This window comes from Anser brachyrhynchus, assembly GCF_964034855.1.
Source record: "Anser brachyrhynchus genome assembly, chromosome: 1".
NCBI classification, from domain to species: domain Eukaryota; kingdom Metazoa; phylum Chordata; class Aves; order Anseriformes; family Anatidae; genus Anser; species Anser brachyrhynchus.
The window spans coordinates 67,304,730-67,324,893 of NC_137694.1; the positions used below are offsets into that span (position 1 = coordinate 67,304,730).

The 20,164-nt window shown below is 38.7% G+C and overlaps 1 protein-coding gene and 1 long non-coding RNA gene across 5 annotated transcripts in view; one reads left to right on the forward strand and one right to left on the reverse strand.

Annotated features, from left to right (window-relative positions):
• The first annotated feature begins 1,326 nt into the window (after positions 1-1,326).
• Positions 1,327-8,068, forward strand: LOC308180531. Its single transcript, XR_013940988.1, has 2 exons — positions 1,327-2,064; positions 5,823-8,068. It is a non-coding gene; the product is annotated as an uncharacterized lncRNA (long non-coding RNA).
• RERG (RAS like estrogen regulated growth inhibitor) overlaps positions 7,227-20,164 on the reverse strand; it is a 109,698-nt gene continuing 96,760 nt past the window's right edge. For all 4 annotated transcript variants that reach the window (XM_080562299.1, XM_080562297.1, XM_080562298.1 and 1 more), the window contains 2 exons: positions 11,928-12,001; positions 7,227-11,205 (listed from right to left, as the gene is read on the reverse strand). In XM_080562299.1, coding sequence (XP_080418425.1) covers positions 10,798-11,205; positions 11,928-12,001 — 482 coding nt within the window. In that variant the 3' untranslated portion in view covers positions 7,227-10,797. The remainder of the gene's footprint in view (positions 11,206-11,927; positions 12,002-20,164) is intronic.

The window sequence follows — 20,164 nt, forward strand, 5'->3', positions numbered from 1 at the left end:
CATCGGTACACATTCAGTTCATATAATTAGAAGTGGCTTATTTCCTTCTTGGTACTTCACAGACACAATAATTGCATGTTGAAAACACCACTCTTTGGGCTTTGTGTGTTCAAAGTTCAGACTGGGTCACAGAAGAAACTGGATCAATTCCATGAAGAACCATGTGTGAAAAGTGCATAGCCTTTCTGCCTCTAAGTTGAAACGCATGCTGTGGCTGTAAATCAAGTGCAGATGATAGATTAAGAGACATCTGCAGCTGGAGTTGTTGGTCAGCTGAGTGAAGTAGCCAAGAACATGTCTCGTCAAGCCACATGAAAGCCCCAGGATGATGCAGATCTGAGGCTCGCAAACCTCACCGAGGTGGTATGTTACTTCTCAGAAAGCGTTTGCATTAGAGGCTTTTCTTTGAGGGAGATACAGTGAGTGGTTCTCTGAAATCTTGTTCAGGAGCATCAGGGAGCCTTGACGTGCTGTTCCACTACTCCCTCAGTGACAAGTAACATGGGGTGCCCAGCCTCGTCAGTGCTAACACAGGGCAGCATCCTGTAATCTGAGAAGGGTAATGGAGAGGTCAGCAACTGACTTTCCCTGCTGGATCCCCAAGAAAGCAGAGAGTGAGACAGGGCCCTAAGGATCTCTGTGCCATCTAAATGGGAAACAGGCATTCGAACGTGTGAATGGATCTAAATGAGCTCTGGACGATATAGACATTATTTTCTGACTTAAGACCTGCGCTATACAGGCAGAAGGAACAACCCATGGAGCCCAAAGCACACGGCACCTTTCCATCTGAAATATGCTGACTGCTTTGAAAATGTGTGTACTGAACTACATACTTTTTAACTCATGGTGACTGTGAGAATAGTATGAGCTGTCAGACCGTTATGTAGGATGTAACCTCTGTATTTTGTTTAGCCTTCCTACAGGTTAAGTTGAATTGCATTCTACAAATCTTTACAGCCTCCTTTACCTTAAAGGAGTTGTTTCAGGCAATTAAGGGGTAAAAAAATAATTCTTAATCCTCACACTCTTAAAACAGAAAAATTAATATTACATTTTTTGAATTATTATTTTTTCCCTTGATTTGGTAATTGTTGTTCCCTTTACTCATCCTTGAATATGGAAAATTGACAAGACCAGCAGTTACTGACCTCAGACCTCTCACATGATCATGACATGCTCTGTGCAGCTATTTCAATAAAGCAACATATTTTAAGAAAGATTTATGGGAATTCACAAGAATTTCTGAAAATAACAGGGCTACTACTCAAAAGTTTAGGAGAAGCTAGGTTAAATCCCAACATTTTCCCTCTACTTGCTTTTCATTTCTGGCAGTAACCTGCCACTACAGCATTAAAACCTAGACTGATGATAATAATTGTAAAATAAATGTATATTAAGTCTTGCAGAGGATTTGTGCCAGAGTCTCGGGTGATCTTAATTAGCATAGTTTGATGGACTCATGCTGGCTTACAATGCTAAAGATTTCCTCTTAGTTCTCATAGCAAATCTAATTCCAAGCCACCTGGCAGTGTCCTAGTTACTGTGGCTTTGGAGCAAGAGAGTTAACAAGGCAGCAGTACTTGGGGAAGGTTTTGAGAGCAGGAAGCCAACGTAGAGTGTGAAGCTGTGGGTATGAGGCCATATCCAAGCCTACCTATTGAATTGATCAGGGCCTCATTTGTCTTTCTGAACAATAGGTTGGGATCATGGGTTACTCATTGGAGGAAGGCCCAGACAAGGCCAAGAGTTTAATGGAAGGGAGTGCTGAGGAAGAGGTTTACGTAGGCACTAGGTGGGGAAGGAAGCAAGAACAGAGGCCTGACAGAGAACAGGTGGTCTTTGAGGAAAAATGAGATATAAAAAAGAAGAGATGTCAGGAGGTAGGGGTTGTGCATACCAATACAAAGCAAGAGGCTGGGCAGAAGCTAGACACTACAGTATTCATGTTTCTCAGCAGAAATGTGTATATGGAGAGTACCTCCCACAGACACCGTGGTCTGTGGCTACTTAGCAAGAGAGAACGACAGAGCATACTGGATTGTGTATGAGCTCACAGAAAAGGTCAGAATGACTGTTCACTGTTCCACACGTATTTTCTTTTCAACATATTTGTGAGAAGTAGCTGTCCTAAGCAGCTATTTAAGTATTTTCACTGAGCTCATCATAGTAATGCCTAAATTGAAATGCTGTGGGTTTTTTTGTTGTAAATGTTTTCTAAATGCTTTTGTTAAAAAAAAAAATATGAAAAAGATCAACAGTCATTAAATTTTGCATCAAATATTTTTAGGAAGCTTTTCCCTGAAAAGGCCAAAGACATTAAAACAGCCCAGAGTTTGCTGGTGAATATTTGGGCTAACACATGGGCAAAGCGTAGCAGAATATCCTGTCTGTCGTATTACAGATGTGTTCAGTGAATTCTGTTTTTCTGTCCAGAGCCATCTCTAAAAGCCCAAGAAATGCTCAGGGGCTACGGAGGTAAATTAAACACAGTGATCTTTTAGTCTTCAGTGCTTACTGACATCAGTTTGCAAAAATTGGAGTGGCAGTAGTTTTTAGTGGGAAAATTCCGTGAAACCAGGCTGATAACTAACATTTTGCTTTAGAACAATAACAAACCTAGCACAGAAGTGAAGACCTGATGGCCAGCTACACAAAACATCCTATCTCATCTCTCTCTTCTTTTCTCCCTGCAGTAACAACTATTTCAAAAGAATCTGAGATTAAACCTCAAATATCAGCTCTTCATTTGAGTCCTTCAGAGAGCTTTAATTAGTTTATTTTCTAGGAAGTCTGAAGATCTCTCTCTTCCTTACCTTTGTCCTTCAGTAAAATAACTTTTTATGTTTCTGATGTCACTCCTAGAATGCTTCCTATTGTGCTTATTAACTTCAAATATTTTAACTGCACACCAGAGAAACAATGGCCTTCAGAGAAAGTCCCTAAAGGATGTTGCAGGCTTTTCACATTTATTGTGGTTATTTCAAATACCAAAAACAAACAAACAAAAACAACCAACCAACCAACCAACTACCACCACCAACAACAAAAAAAAAAAAAAATAAAGAGAAAAGAGGCAAAAGGCAGCTCATGTGGCTATTAAAAGGCATTTAGTATTTGTAGAACTTATCCTACATTCTTTTGCCCTTATTAGTTCACATAGACATATCATTCTTTTGTTTACAGATTTGTGTTAAATACATTTTGGTGTAATAAAACTATGTGTGTTTAATATTGTCAATAGTACTCACTGCTTTGGCATTGAACTGTACTCTGAAGAGGGGAAATATATCCTAGTTTTGGAGTGTGAAAATGAAATAATTTGGAGTAGATACAAACTTCTATCCTAAATTTGCACTGAATTGAGTTGAACAATTAGGTGTGTTTGATATTTATGCCCTTATGAGATACAAGGTTTTTGGTACCAAGTGTACATGCTCAGTGTTCTAGCAAAGGCTTTTGTGTAGATCTGCGGTGCTACGACTGACTTTCCCAATCAGGCAAAGGGGTCTTAACTTCAAGTCAGAATCATAAATTCACAGTTATCTGTGGGACAACAGATAATACAGAAAGCTCTGCACATAGAAAGCCTAACGGGGAGAAAAAAATAGGATTTTAAAAACAATTTTTTGTTTCTCTCTCTAAGCAGAAACTAAACAGAATAGAGAGCTTAACATGAATTTTCTGGGTTTTTTAAAGCAGAAATGGGTGACTCAGCTGGTGTGTTCTGTTGCTGGCATTTTACAAGCCACCATGATTACTTCAGACAACGGTTTTACTTTTTCTATGCCCAGTCTCTTCCTCTACTGAAAATAAAAAAGAGGTTAGGGGATATGATTTTGTTGTTTTCTCTGTTTGTTACAAGACCTTGCTCATTGCTCTTCTGTTGCTCTTTGGAGCTGAGGAATGGATGCTGAGGGGTTTTTGGGTAGACAAATGATTTTCTTGGACTTTGCATGTAATCAAAGTTATGCAGTTCTCACTTGCAAAAGTGTTGAACAGCACAAAACCAAGTGAATAAAATGGAATCTGCCTGCAAATGTTGACATAGCATGTCAGATCTGTGGGTATGAGAGATCATGTCTCCCTACAGCAATCAACAGTCCCAGTGACGTGAACTCCTTATATTGACATCAGAAAAGATTACTTGTTTAGTTCAAGTTTTAATGGTACATGGTCTTTGTTCTGACAATCCTGAGATCTTATACTCATGTGGAATTTGGGGGAAAATATTGTCGTGGCAGTGTACATGATCTGTGATGACTTGCACAGAACACAGGAGCTTTCTGGACTGATATTTAGCTTGCATGACTTGATATATATATGATCATGTTACAATTGTTAAGATTTCAGGGAAAATTGATCTTTTGAATTTATCCAAAAAAAAGTTATATATCTATATTTGCGGCTGATTCTGTCAATAATGAATAGTACAGCTGGGGTAATATTAAATAAGGTTTTTAGAGAAATTTGTTTCCCATAACTTAAAAACTGAAATATTGAACAATCCAGAAACTTTATTAAATTAAATCTGGATATCAGAAACCTGGCATTAATTACAAATTCCAGACCTAACATTTGTTGCATCATAATAATATTTTTACTTCTTTCTAGATAGATTTGCAAAAAGAAAACAAAAATCTAAAACTCAAAATGTTCTCTCTCTCTGATTAGTTGTTCTGGTGAGTTATACCAGTGTTAACATACTAAATTATGCAATTACTTTTCAGAAAAATGGGTATTCCAACTTTATTTAAATTACGAATCTGGAGTTATTTATTTCTTCTTTTATTTGATTATTTATTTATTTATTTATTTTACTGGCAAAAGTTCCTTCTGTGTTTCCTTGGTATTCCTAGTAGTGCCTCTGAGTGGCCTAGATTAAGTGAAGTGGATTTAAACTGTGTGTACTGACAAAATAGTTTAAATCAGACCCTCTCAATAAACGATTAATTTCTACTTTATTAATGTATTCTTGGTAACTAGAACTTGCTGGATTTTGAAATGAGGTTCTGTAAGCCCTGAGGTTCTGTAAATTCCTGATAATAGATTATATATACAGAGAGATGTATATTAATTATATATCATTTAGATACATATTATATCAATATATTTAATGTATTTGTTCATTATTTATATTTTATAATGTAGTATATTACATATATTAATGTATAATATACAGAGAACGATTTATATATATAAAAATGAAAAAAATGTAGATTTGATCTGAGATGTGTAATTTCAGATCTACTATTATCATGCATGTTAATATTTCATTGTGGAAGGGAGAAGACCCTACTGATAGAGAACGTTTCAGTCAGGCTTAGGACTATGGTAGCTGACAAAGTGGTCTGTGCTTTATGAGATCATCTCTTATCAACAAAATTGCTTTCCAACTTTTCAGAACAGCTGTGTTCAGCTTTAAGAATTTACCTCCAGAGGTATTTGTAAACGCTGCATTCCTGTGAGAGGGACCTCTGAGTTGTTACACAGCCTCTTTGTCCATACAACTTCCCTGAATACCAGAGTATATTGACACCTACATTTGAAAATCTTAATTTAAGACAGTAACATTTGAAAACAAAACAAAACAAAAGGAACAAAAACAAACCCTACTGCTTTGGAAAATCAAGCAGAGGTGAAAGAGACCAGTCCAGAAATCCAGAAGATCAAACTTCCATCCTATTCTGTGACGTATTAGATGCCAGTCAGCAATGTGAACTTACCTCCCAATTTCCTACTATTGTACTTCAGATCAGAAATTGAGGAGATATTTTTCAAGTGGAGGAGACAGGTTGGTTGTTGCTGTGTTTTCTCTGCAGGTTGGCTACCAAAGCTGTGAACCAGGGGCCTGATCTATCCAAGGTGTAACTCTACGAGTCAGTGGAGTCCTGCCCTGGGAGCTTAGACTGTCTCTTTCTGGTCTGAGCTGTGCTAATAGCTTTTCTCCTGTGCAACTGTGTTTACAGAAACCAGATGGAACTGGCCTCACACAAACCATCATTATCACCTCCTTGTATCCTTGCGAAGTAAGGGACGACAAGCCGCTCTGTAATTTCATAACCCTGCAGTAATTAGTATTTCCATTTATAATGGGAATAAAGTGCAAAACGTCAGAGTTTCTGAGATGGCACTGTTTTCATTGTGTGTTTAATTTTTCAAGGAACGTAAAGGCAGCTAAATGGAACTGTCGAGGAGCATTCTTTAATTAAAACCTCTTTTTTTTTTTTCTTGTCAAGATATGCAAACGGTTTGAGACATTAAAATTATGATAAAAGGAATCCTAAGCACTGTTTATACATAGTCATTAAGAATGCAAATACTTATGTTGCATGAAACATTATTTTGACTGGAGCAAGTTCTAGTGCAGCTTGGCATAATTCCAAGCTACTTTGCAGTGCTACAGAGGTTGATAGTGACTGGAAAGATGCTTTACTTAGTCTGGGGAGGTTTCATCTTGCAGCATAGCTCCTGCATACAGATTTCACTCCCTGCTCTGCCAGATATGGCATTCTTATACTCTTGCTGCAATTAACCTGTTCAGGATCATGCTTTGGATTACTTCATTGGCCCAGGTTTGGAGGAAAACAAGAAAATGGCATACTGCTGTTTCCCCTCATCTGTGATGAAGCTTCCTGCATCTTCCTTAATGACCAAACTATGCGTGATTGGTATACCATGACTTATATGACATACTTATAATGTACCTTCTCTTCAGAATCACAGGATATTGTATTTGTCCTTGGAAAATAGGCATATCCCTGAAAATGGGCAGGTGAAAAGTTGGCTGCATCCAAATCTATTGCAAAAATATCCCGGACCTCTTATCCCAATATTTTACCTGAGAAGCTTGAGATAAATTCCATGTTATTTAGCTGGCAAGAAAGAATTTGAAAGAAGGGTTTCCAGTGTGTTTCACTGAGGTTGTTTATTATCTGTGACATTGAACCCTTTTTGATCAGCCTTGAAATGATTACCAGTGACATTCAATTCTGTTTTTCACTGTAGATGCTATTTGACGTCTTGATTCTAGGCCTAGCAGTTAAATAAGATCAAAGAAACAGATCCAAATGCTGAAGTGCTTATTCAGCAAAATTTACTGTTTGGTTTCCTAAGATAAAGACTAAAGTTAAAGAAGGAAAAGAAAATGAGTCAGGACTTCTATAATTGGCCACTTAAAACCTAGAAGACAATGCTTTGGAGACAACTAACAGAAGACCAATGCATAATAGTTCAGTACAGAGAGCACTTTTTTATTATTTTTATTTTTCTTATATATTATCTACAAGCACAAGCTTTCATATTTTTAATGTAAAAATGCATACAGATCATTATATATATAAAAATCAACTAGCCTTGTAGCAAACCGCCAGATGCAACCATCCCCAGGTTTGGGGACAACATAACTGGATCCAGGTGCAAACTCAATGGCTGACCCTCACTTCCATCCTTAGTTGCACCGAACCCCCAGATCTGAAGGGAAGTTCTCAAAGTTCTAGGGAAGTCTTGGTTCCTGATCCAGGTCTTGCAGCATGGGCATGACTAACTCTTCATCAATTGAAGATAAATATTTAAAAACTTCATAAATGACAATCAACTTGTTGTAGGTAACAAGTGTCCATTTCACCTTTCCTCCCCCTTTTTGTTCATCTTCCCTCCCAACCTCTCTCTGTAGAAACGGAAAGGGCAGAGGAGAGGAATTTAATGTTAATGTCATATACGCACATTTAAATAGCAGCAGTATAAACACAATTGAAACTGTTGATGTCTGCTGCAGAAAGGCTACTGAATGCAAGTTCATGTTGCATTTGGCCTTTTCAACGTTTGGGCACTTTTCGGCTCAATTTACACATTGTAGAAATATGACACATTTATAGCATAGCCAATAGTATGTTGCAACATTGTGAGCAACAGTAAATTGGATTGCATTTAATAGTATGTAGTATGTATCAACAGATTATAATATACTATCTTATAATTGCCTTGTCAAGCAGATCATTACATTGAGGAAAAGAAAATAAATGAGCAATTAAGTAAAGAAATTTGTGTTTGTGTGGGAGGAAAGGTTGTAAAATAACAGCCTCCTTTCTGACCAAATGTTTAGCATGTTTGGCAGTTTCCAAAATCAGTCTTTGTAAAGGAATGTTACTATTTTTATTAGAGGTTCTTTATGTAACAAGTCATGTTTGCACAGTGGAATATTTTCTTTCATGAGGATTTTATAACTTCCCCATAACAGATATTGTGAGAAAAGATATAATTTGCTGGGATTCTTTTGCAAAGTATTATGGCCATACCTTAGGCTTTCCTTCCTTTCAACTCTCTTAATATGAATACGATAAATTTATTTTCTTTTGTAATTCATATATTACCTTTTTGTATTTTAAATGCAGCTCTACTCTGAAACCCAAGATTTTTCAGAGAAAAGAACTGTTGAACTTTCCTTAGATAGGGATAAATCAATTGCTTAGAATACCAACACCATGACTTTCCTCATCAGCTATGTTGCCATGGGATTGCAGGTAAGGATTTTGTTTGCTTCAGATTCGTGCAACTGCACTGATTTGAAAGATAACAGAATGACCTCATGCCTCAATTTGCAATTGCTCGCTCTTTCTCCTAATGTTGTAACGTACACACTTGCAAGTTCAGACCTTCAGCTAATGACCACTGGTGTGCGAATAGGCACTAACTTTTTCTGTTACACTCATATTGATTATGCATTACTAACAGGACTAAAATGGCTAAACCTCTCTCTCTCAGCAGTTAGAGACATGACCAGTAGTTTGGAAACAGGTGTGTCATGGAGACAGTGACATCATCTGTTGCCAGAACCTCCTGCCCAGAAGCACAAAGTGACGTTTCCATTGCAGTGTGTGTAGCTGATGTATGGCAACATACCTGAAAATGAGGACCAAAATATAGGTAGTGATTCTGAAAGACTGGAATGAATTTTCACTATCTACAGTGGGGGAAACAAAGAACATAAACAGCAAAAATATAATATACGTTTGAATGCGATTTTTGTTGATAAAAGTTGGGTGAAAGGTATGGGTGAATGTTTAAAAAAATACTTTGGTAAGTATCTTTAAGCTCATGCTTTGAGAAGTTCTGACTTGGGACTTTTCTCTGCCCATGAGGATATACAGGCTTGATTCTCCAACCTGTTTCACCATTTATACGGCTACCTACAACTGTATAAAGTGCTCTTCTACCAGATATCCTCACTCTTCTACATCTGTGGCAAGTTGGATTTGATAGCCTTTGGGCGTTGTTTCCTCACAGAGGCGAATAACCATACAAAGTGCAAAGCAGTGGAGAATAGACTTGTAAGCAGTTACTATAAGAGGGCTGTTCTTCAAAGGAGAATACTGCTAATATTCTCATTTGTCATAGTATCCTTTGGCTGTGGTTCTACATGATGACAGTCTGAGTTGCACATGAAGCTGCCTAAAGGGATGCAACACAACTGGTGAGACGAGCACAGTCTGAAAGTCTTCCAGTCTTAGTTCTTGTACCTCTTGCTTCTTCTAGAAGAAGACCTCACTACTACAGTTAGCAAGACAAGTAGGCACAAGGCAAAACTTAACAGCTGGCTTAAATGAGAGGCATGAGGGAGGAGGAGGAGGAGGAGGAAAAAAAAAAAAAAAGTATGTTTTTTATCCCAGACACCAAAAATATGATAAAATGTACTTTCACTTGAAAGTGCCAGAGTCACAAAAAACTGTGATGGTTTAAACCACAGAGTGCTTCAAGCAACATCTGGAAGTTTAAACATCTGGAAATGATGGCCTTTTGATATGGTAAAAACCCTTCACATCTGATTACATTTGGGCTTGGACTTTAAACACTTGCCTTCCCATGGCTTAAGTTCTTCAGTATAAGATAGAATAAGGGAAACTACTTGAATTGAAATAAGACCAAAACAAAAATGTAAACAAAAGCTAAAAACTACCCTTAACTAAATCAATAGTATTATGGTTATTTTTTTAGTTTAATTTCCCAAGACGTATACTCCCATTTCCCCAAGTACAGTATTGTACTTCAAGGGGGAAATGCTGAAATGACACTGGACTAGCTGATTATTTCTTGATGAATTCTGTAGTTGTAGAGGATCTCAAAAAGCAGCTGAATTTCAGCTCTGTTGACATGTGTGTCTTGCTGGCTAAACACTCCATGATAAAGACTCTTCCTGTATTTTTTGCATACCTTGCTAAGAATATCGGCACTCATAGATTTGACAAAATAACAAGAAGGAAGGACAGTTTGGAATAAAAGCACACAGTGCACCAATTTGGAGCTGGTGAAAGGTGTCAGATGAACTTTCTGGAACAACACAGCAGCCTCAGTCCTTGACAATACCAAGTCTGATGGTTGTTGTTGGACTGAAGACTGAGTCTTACTCTCCAAGTAAGTGGCTACTGAGCAGTTGGCTGGCTGGGAATGGTGTTTAGGCACTACTGACTTGCAGGGGATTGGAGGCAGCCTTGTAGAAGCAGAAGATACTCTGTCAGTGCCAATCCCCACAATCATCTAGTCCTTTGGAGTTATTTTTTTTTCTTTTTTCTTTTTTTCTTTTCTTTTTTTTTCCTTGTTAGCCAGAAGCAGTGTGGCTAAATACATTTTGCAACAGGAAAAAGTCTGATCCCATGTTACTCAAAAAGTAGTGTGGTTTGATTTTTCTATTTTTTTAACAGCAAAGCTTTGACCATTTTTTATTAAATGTGCTCTGCCTGCCTTGTCCCTATCCCAAGCTAATATGCTCTACAATGCTTCTCTGGCTTAGTACACCTCTTTTTAGCTGCTGATTTTGGTAAGCATCTTATTAATAGCCTGCTTGACATGGGTGGTGGAGCTTCGTCTCCGAGTCTTGCCCTGGACCATCTTTCGACGCCGTACTTCACGACAGAGCTCATAGAAGGCTTCCATAATGTTGCCCTCTCCTGTGCAAGCAGAGCACTCATAAAAAGCACATGCTAGTTCTGTGGCCAGCTTTTCACCTTCCTCTGTGCTGACCTGCCTGGAGTGATCCAAGTCTGCTTTGTTCCCCACCAGAATCAGAGTGACATTTTTGGGTTTTTTAACTTCATCCAACAAGTTCTTAAGTGGCAGTACTTCCTCAAAGCTGCCTCTGTCCGTGATGTCATAGACCAGCACGAAGCCTTCACCCCATCGCACGTGTCCTTCTTTCTGAATAGCATCCTCCTGTTTTGAAAAGACAGACACCAGCCTTAGGAATACAATTTATGAAAAAGACACCAGGCCTTCTGATAGATGTTGGTGCCCCAAGGCCTGGAAAGCCATGTACATCCACTTGACTGTTCTCTACACACATCACATTTTTACTGTGTGGCATGGGGGACCTACTCTGCCAAGGTGTATCATGGGCTGCCTGCCATGGGCAGGCTGGTAGCACGCAATCAGAACAGGGTCTCTGTTGAGCAATGCCAAGCACACAAACTTCATAGGAGTGTGCAGCATGAGCATGTTTTGAAAGGAAAGGCGTCTTTGCTATGACAAAACTGTTCTACAGTTTGGTAGGAATCATTGACAGAAGTTGTTGAGCCACATCACTTGATTGCAGAAATAGGCTATGAGTTTGTGGATAGTAATAACATTGTTGGGTTGGCCCTGGGTCAAGGAATGGAAACAAAATAATTTTAATCCCAGTATAAACCTTAACTTTGTTTGTTCATCCAGTGTTTGAAAAGTGTAAGCAGGGTCCCTTGCAGAATGGCCTGGATCTAGCACACTGGGTCTGACAGCAAGCTGGTGGTGGGGGAGGAAGGAGGGCTCTGCTCAGAAGCAAATCTCAGTCCCCAGAAACAGAGCACATCTGCCACCCACCACATTGCCACCATCGCACTCCCCTTCCCTATTGCCTATCTGAGCCAAGGTGTTGGATGTTAGTACATGCACCCACGCACCTGACCAGCTGTATCTAGTATCTCCATGGAAACCACTTCATCATCAATGGTAGCTTGGTGACGATATGTAGACTCTAAAATAAGAACACATTTTGTGAAAAGTATTAAAAGAGGGTGATTTTTTTTCTATCTTCCTTACAGCTACTCCAGCACAAGACCTGATATGTGACACACAGCTTCACTAAATTTTATCTATTGGAGCGCTTCCTGCCAGTGGAGCACACTCAAGTCCTCCTTTCTACAACCATGACTTTTTTCCCTCTCCCCATACCTTGCTTTCCCATGAAACCTGCATCTTTGTACACTGCACTCTGCCCCCAACAAAAGGACAGTCTCCTGCAGCAAAGAGCTCTGCAAGACTGAAGGCCATTTTTCATGTTTGCTCATATGAAAGCTGCCACCTGTAAAGCACAAATTCTGCTTCTCTCAATGTATCCAGCTTGAAAGCCTGTTGCTGCTTAGCCTGAAGTCTGACAAGACCAAAACCAGTGTGGTTGTAGATCAGGGACATAACTACTATGTGCAGGCCATATACGGTGACAAAGTTACAGAATGGTTGGTTATTTTAGGAATGTCTCTTTGAAACATGCTGAAATCATCACATTCCCCTCTTCTAGCAAGAGTTCAAGCAGTGATTTCTCTGTATATGATTTATAAGGATAGTCAGCGAGCATTAAGCATTCACACAAACTATAGAATAAAGGAGCCTATTTACTGTGTCCCAGATTCTGGAACCAGGCAACTACTGACAAAATGGGTTGTTTTATCTTAATGAGCTGATAAGTTAAATTTGATAGCATTTGACCTAAAACTTGGAAAATGATCTGTGCTAACATTTAGATTTATTACTGTTGCTAGCTCACAGATGTCCTATATCAAAAGGCAAATACATATGCTGTAAAACTGTGGTCAGTGACTATGAATGCTTTGCATTGTCAGAGACACAGTTCTTTTATTTGGTGTAAATCTCCCCAAAAGAAATGAAGGATATGTTGAAGGAAAGACATTTCTTGAACTAAAACTTCTGAAAGGGCTCATGTTTGGTGTATGTCTTTTTTGTTTTGTTACATACTTGAATGTATCACCTCTTCATAGTTAGGATTTTTTCAGAGATGTCAGCATTACAAACACTCTCTTCCAAAACAAAAAATGTTACTTCCCTCCTGTGCCACCTTAATTGCTTTAAGTAGCACAGCTGTCTCTAATAGGGACAAATGGTCAATTTAATTAGGCAGATGGCAACCAATCTTGTATAGGGCTTCAGGCAATGAAGACTGAATTTTTAAAGGCAGGAAAGCCCCCTTCTATTCATTATTGCAAGGCTGTTGAAGGAGCTGATATGATCCTGGGGCTATTCCTACAGAATAGAGTAAGATACATCTAAGTCCCTCAGCATGTCTTATTTTTCCCTTCTGTATGATGTCTTACCTGCAGCATTTTCCTCAGGGGAATGCAGCAAAGCAGAAACTGTGGTTTGGTGCAGAAGCTGCAGTGATGCTCCTTGAGCAAATTATTTCAATTGATAAAATGTTCAGTGCTAGGTTGGGACTCCCTGAGTAGCACTCCCTATCCAAAGTCATTTAGGATCTTATGCTTCATTTCTTTGGGGGAGAGTGAAGAGGAGACAGTTCTCTGAAGGAGTAATGCGGTGTTATCTCTTTACTCACTTATGTCTTAAAATGCTTGAATGCATGTGACCAGCTGGCCCTGTTTGACAAGTAGCTGTTGAGAATTGGTCTGCCCAACTTCAGAAAATACCTGTATCTGTCCATTTTTGCAGCATATTTGTGAAATTCTCTTCTTAGGAGGCAGAATGTAGTAGGTCATAGGGCTCTTCTCTGAGAAACTGGAGAATAAATTTCAAGAAGTAGACTTGCTGCAGAAAAGCAGTGTGATTCTTAAGAGATAGCTGAGTTTTTTAAATAGGTGGTTCTAAATTGCTGGTGTTTTATGCTGCAAGTTTAACTCACTTTGGCTGTCTGCTTTAGGGTAGAATTTGGTCCTGGATGAGTAACACTGATTGGGGCCAGCTTAGTGTTGATATATATTAGTAAAAATGAATCTGTTCCTGTGCTCTGGAATGTGCAGTAGCTGGGTGAATTTAAATGAGGAGTGTAAAGGAGCTGGATGTTTAAAACATTTTGGCAGCCATAGCTTCTTGTTCAAGGGAACAGAAACATCCGAAGAATCTGGTCGGATGCTATGAGCCCTGAAGTCATGATTTCCAGTCTGTGCACATCAAGCACCCTAAAACCTTAAGTTCCCATGTTAGTTTAGAAATGTGCTATCTTGATTTAAATTTTATTAATTTTATTCTCCCTATGCTACTCTTTATTTTAAGATGTGCAGACAAAGGGAAAGATGACTTGAGATACCTTCTGGATCCCTAACTGAAACTATTGACAATGCAGGTGTCTGTGTCTCAGCTAAGTACCCTTGACTCCAATTAGTCAATGAGGTAAAATATGTGCTGGATATACTTTGTCTGATATCTTTCCTGGGATGAATCATACTTCAGAAGCATTTAGAAGTCTAAAATTGGTCAGATGAATTCATACTGCAAATGTCTTGTCCTCGCATATTGTCATGGGCAAGTAGAAAGAGCAAAGTGTAGCACTGTGCCAGATGCCTCCTGATAAAAGCTCCCAAGATGATTCTGGCAGTTTTCTGAGCTCCAGAATATCACTTATGCCTGGTGATGCCTATGTTTTATAACTACATCTATGTGGCTAAAACATTATAGATGGAAAATAAACCTCAGAGATGTGTTAGGCTGTGGCAGTCATGGTGTGCCTGATGCTGTTAGTACTGTGGAAATATAGTACTCATATCCAGATCTACTTGGTCATAAGACCCAGTCTTGTTGGTTTGGGCATGTGCTGCAGTTCTGCTCTTATTCCTAGTAACTAATCTAAGGTGTTGTTGATTGCATGGCTCTGAATGCTGATGTCTGATTTCAAGGCCCTCCGTTGTTTATAATGCTGCAATCCCCCAGCACTCTTGCTTTGCAAAGCACTCCTGGTTCTCATAGTTACTTTGTTTGAAAAATTAAAGCTTATTCCAGAAATATTTATGCCTGTTGAAAGGCCTGAGAAATGTATTGGAAGTAATAGCAACTGGTTTGTTTTTCAGTCTATAATGTACTGCCACAATAATTCATTAATGGGAACTGGGTAAAATTTTTTTTTTGAATTACAACAACTGCTGAATAGCTTTGGAAATAATGAATTTTTGGAAAGAGCAATAAAAACAACCACCACCAACAACAAAAAACAAATACAAAAAGCACTTCCCCTCTCTGTGTTGGTGTGTTACAAATCTCCCTATTCTTCTCAGCAACCTGATTTATAAGAATGCAGGAAAAAAAACAACTAAAATTATATAGAGAAAGTTTTGAAGCCTATATTCTGCAGACTTTCCATGGATATGTTATTCAGTCACAGCTTGATCACATCGCATCCTCGTGCTATGCTTATTGTGATATTTCATAGAGTTTTGACCTGTAAGACCTAGATGGTCATTTATCAATCTTATTTGCTCATGGCTACCCTGATCTATTGAATACATTTGTTCCAGAAGATTATATTTTCTAGAGGAAAAACTACTGTCGGAGGAGTAATTGCTGGATCTTAGTCTGTATTTGTAGTGATGTAAAGATGTTTTCAATACTTGTTTGCTTTGAACAGGCAATAAATAGCAGGGGCGTGTGACCCTTCAGGAAGGAAATATTTACATTGTAAGGGCTTATTGCTTTTAGGAAGAAAACTTATAGCAGTAGGTTTAGTTAAGATGGAACAATGATGTATGTTATTTTATATGTACATTTAAAATCAGGTTGGGCTCTTTTGTTTGCTTCTAAGTACAGAGGGACACAAGTTTTATATCCATACAGAATTCTATTTAATTTTTGTCAAGAAAGGTTAATAATACCAGAGCATACAAAAATACTGTAAGAAACTTTGGTCTCATGGTGGCTTTCAGCCAGTTGGACCTGAGAGCTGCAAGAGACCCAGAAAAAGAGCTTTTGTGTAATAATTATAGCTGAGTTTCCAGACAGAAAAGCTACAGTTAATAGGCATGATCTTCTCAGTTAGGGTAAAAATCTTGTTAGATGGTGATGCAGAAGTATGTTCAAAAGACCAAAATTTCCCATAACTATTTCTGATTATGTGATACAGGTTCCTGTTCTCTTTTTCAAATAAACTCCATCCTCATTTTGACTTCTGCAGTCTTTGATGTCCGTCACGATGGCATTTATCTCTATCACATTTGAGAAAAGTGACAGCCCATTGGGAACCCAATTTACTAATCTTGGTACTATTTGAGACTGTTCTCCAGGGCTTTCCTTCAGTCTGCCTATGTGAAGTCTGTCCCCTCTGCATTTCCTTGCTGCTTCAGGAACTTATCACCTTTTATAAAGCTCTTGTAACTCGAATGTACTTTCCCAACTGGGCAAGTCTCTCTTGCCTTCTTCCCCAATCCCAGCTCTTCTTGAAACTCAGCTAAATGTATTTTTCTTGCTTGCATCAGGCTGTTACTCACTCCATCCATTATTTCCCTACAGGAGGGCTTTCATTTTGCAACCATCAGTGATTTTACAGGAACCACAGCTCTGTGTATTTAGAACAGTTCTAATGCTGTATGTCCCCATATGTCTCTTTAGTAACATATACTACAAATCACCAAATAAGCATAGTTGTGTTATTTACTTTATCAATAAAATTCTGTTATTATTATCACATGAAAAAGTAGTAGTTAAAGGCAATGGAAAAAAAAACCCACAAAACAGGCATGTGACTGAGAGCTCTGACAGTTGGGCTTGCATTCTTCCGTGCCTTAAGTGTTTCTGCACATGTAACCCCAAGACTCAGGAAATACAGAAGGAAAAGTTCCAGAAGGGTATACAGAACCTGTGTTGTGCTTTGGATGTATGGTTATCATACTACATGAACATTTATGTCAAGCCACAAATACAAACCAAAATGTATGTAAAGGAAGGTATTTGTGGTGCTGTTCAGTTCAATTCTAGGGACTTTAGTCTGCTTCATGTGTAATCTGCTATTGTGAATGCTACTTTTGGAATCTGTTTGGTGATGTGCGAAGGAGTGTTTTTCTAATATCACTTTTGGCTTTTTTGGCTCCCTTTGATGAGGCTACATGTTTGCTGCAACCAGAGTTGTGACTGCAGTACAGCAGGCGTTCCCAAACTAGCCTGATTAAAGCAAGCACAAAAATGTCATGTCACAGTCACTACAGCCACCAAATGTGTCCTAGCTTGCCAACCTGTTTTTAGTTTCTGCTTTCAGTCCAAGGCTAAGCTCTCAATTATTTCTATTATCTTAGGTTTCCCTAAAATAAGGGCTGGGTGGAGGGTAGAGACCCTGTCAATGCCCCTGCAGAGATACAGGAAGAGCCAGCATCTCCTCTGGGCACTAAGCAGGAGCGTGCCTCTGCACAAGCCAGGCTGTGGGCTGCCCCTGGTGCATGCAGATGTTTAAAGACATTAGGGGACATTAGATAGACACAGGGCGCTCTGTGGAGCAGGAGGACATACGGAAAGACAGAAATTATTGCAGTATGAAATTTGGAGAACAAATTCAGAAGTGTCTCTGTGAGGTCTGCTGCTCAGTGAGCAGTTTGGATTTATAATGTTTACTTTCCTTTTAATAAGGAGAGAAGCAAAATAAATGGCTAATGCCTGCATAGCTACACTAGATTATATAGTTCTTATCTTTACATGAAAAGATCTATTGCATTCCCAAATTTTCCTGTTTGGGTAGTATAGGTGGGATATATAAAACTAGCCTACAAAAACACAGCTTATTTCTTGATTTATTAATATTTTCATATTTAATATTAATATATTTAATATTTAACAATATTTTTAATAGTTAACATATTTTGGCCTCCAAATAGAAAAGCTAGAGTAGTTTTATTGAACAAAACTTTAAAATGAACAAAACTCTGAAAATAAAGGGAAATGTCTGTTTGTTGGCTTCTGCTGCATATGACATTCTCCTGGGTGTAAGCACTGGGTTTCTTTTGAGAGGAGGGAATGGTGTTAATTTCCTTTCCCATACATTCTGTCCTTACCCAGCTTTTGCTGAGAGTGGCAAAGAAAATGTGCACAGATATTTGGGAACTGGATTAATTAACGTAAGCTAAAACAAAACTGACAAAACTGGAGCAGTGCTAATTAGTAGGGAGTAAACTTCAAGACTTCAACTGTGTTTCTAATTTTCTGATTCAAGTTTCCTACCAAACATGAAGCAGAGACATTTGTTCCTGGTGGGAATTATGCACGTGACAAGTTTAAGTCTAAATAAACTATTTCTATTTCTGGTTATGTTTTTTTTGTCTATGGCAAGAAGTCTTTGTTAGAGAAGCCGTGTGTATTTCACCTTACTTCTGCCAACATAAATGAAAACTAACCAGTGAGACTTGTCTCACACCTAAAACAAGCAAAACAAAAGCCTGTGCTCCTGACAGTACAGAAGCAAGCACTGGAAACTTCTGCTCATCTGGAGAACATGTTGGAATATGATGAGCAAGAAAAGTGGGGGCAAAATACTTTGCAGCTGTAGCTCCAGCAAGAAGAGCCTCTGCCATTCCTGATTTTGCTGTGTGTACAGCTACAGTAAAAAGGGCATATTTTTATTACTGGCATCAGAAATATCTTGAGACCCATATGAAAGAAAACAAACCATGCTTCCAGAAAACTGCTTCCCATGTTATTTAAAATGTCTTCCTCTGCTGCTCTCAATTACAGTTTCATCATTTCAAGTTTTTGAGCATTTGAAGCCTGTGTCAGGGGTTTAAGGTGCTCTATGCCATAGCAGTCCATTTCCTTACAGGCACCTCAGAGAAATCGAGAGTGTTTTCACAGCTCATTTCCATAATACATGCAGTACAAATTCCTGCTGCTGAGAAGGCTAGTAAAAGTGATATAACGTGGATTGAATCTATATCAAGTTAAGCAGTGTTTCTACTGTTTTGAAGTGGGGAGAAAACAGAACTCCAGGAAGATAAGTAGCAAGGCACAATCTGGACTATTAAGGGAACTGAGTCTGTTAAGCACTGAAGCAGAAGGAATAAGTAATTTTGTTAATAAAATTTGAGGACATTAATGGTTAGAGTCTGGTGTGAAAATAAGGCTGTTTTCCAGCAAACTATTAAGCGTATACACATTTATCATGGCATTCACTGAAACACAAGTTGGCAGCCATTCCTCCTAGCCCCAAATGGTTAGTTAACATTACATCCCATTTTGGCTGTAAGCCAGTAATGGACCACATATGTTATTTCTAGCTATGCACTTGGATAAGCTGTAGTTGTCAACATGGCTGTTCAGATGAAATATGCTGGAAGCAAAGTTTTGCAAGATGATGGTCTCCCTCTCTTCCCCTTCTTTTCCTTGCTATGGAGAACAGGTATTTTCAATCACAAGCATATCAATGGTCTGCTCTACAGCACTGTATAGACTGCAGTATCCTGTTGGGCAGCAGGAGGAAGAAAGGGCTGAGAGGAAAGGACCTCCCCAGTCTGCCTTCATCCTGGGGCTGCTGTTCTGTCAACCTTCACACTCCAGGGCTGAAAGGACCATCAGCTAATGATTTATTAGCAGTTACTTTAGTATGGACCCATTTGTTAAAAGCTCTGTCTGCTGTCTGGGCAGTTTCTCTCTCAGCTGTGCTGCTGGGAATCAATATTTTTATAGTAAAGGTAGGTAGTAAGCCTTCAGGAGCATTAAGACAAATTTGCTGAGTGAGCCCCAAGTCAAGAAAACTAGAGATCTACAGTATACAAAGATGTGTGTTTCTTCAACTTGCAGTCTGCAGAAGTGAAAACAATTCTGGGGACAAAGAGTTTGTATTCAGTCTGTATTCCAGATGTCCAGGGAATGTATTGGCTGAATAAACAGGAGAGCAAAGACAGTCCTTGAGAACCGTCCTTGGACCTGCAGACCTCAGCTCTTTTTCATGGCTGCATTGGCACAAAGTTAGTCCAGGAAGATAGTTCTTGCATCTTTTTCTTGATAAACTATTCTTAGTGAGGTCTTGGTTGCCACAGCTAAGATGCTTCTGGTTCTCAACAATTTTGATGGAAGATAGTTTGGATATATTCACACTCTGCTCTGTTTATTGTTTGTACAGATCTGTCCTTCTTAGGGTGTAGAAAAGAAACTCGGAAGCCTGGTCTAGGCTATAAATATTCGGCAGGGTTGTAATATTAATTAC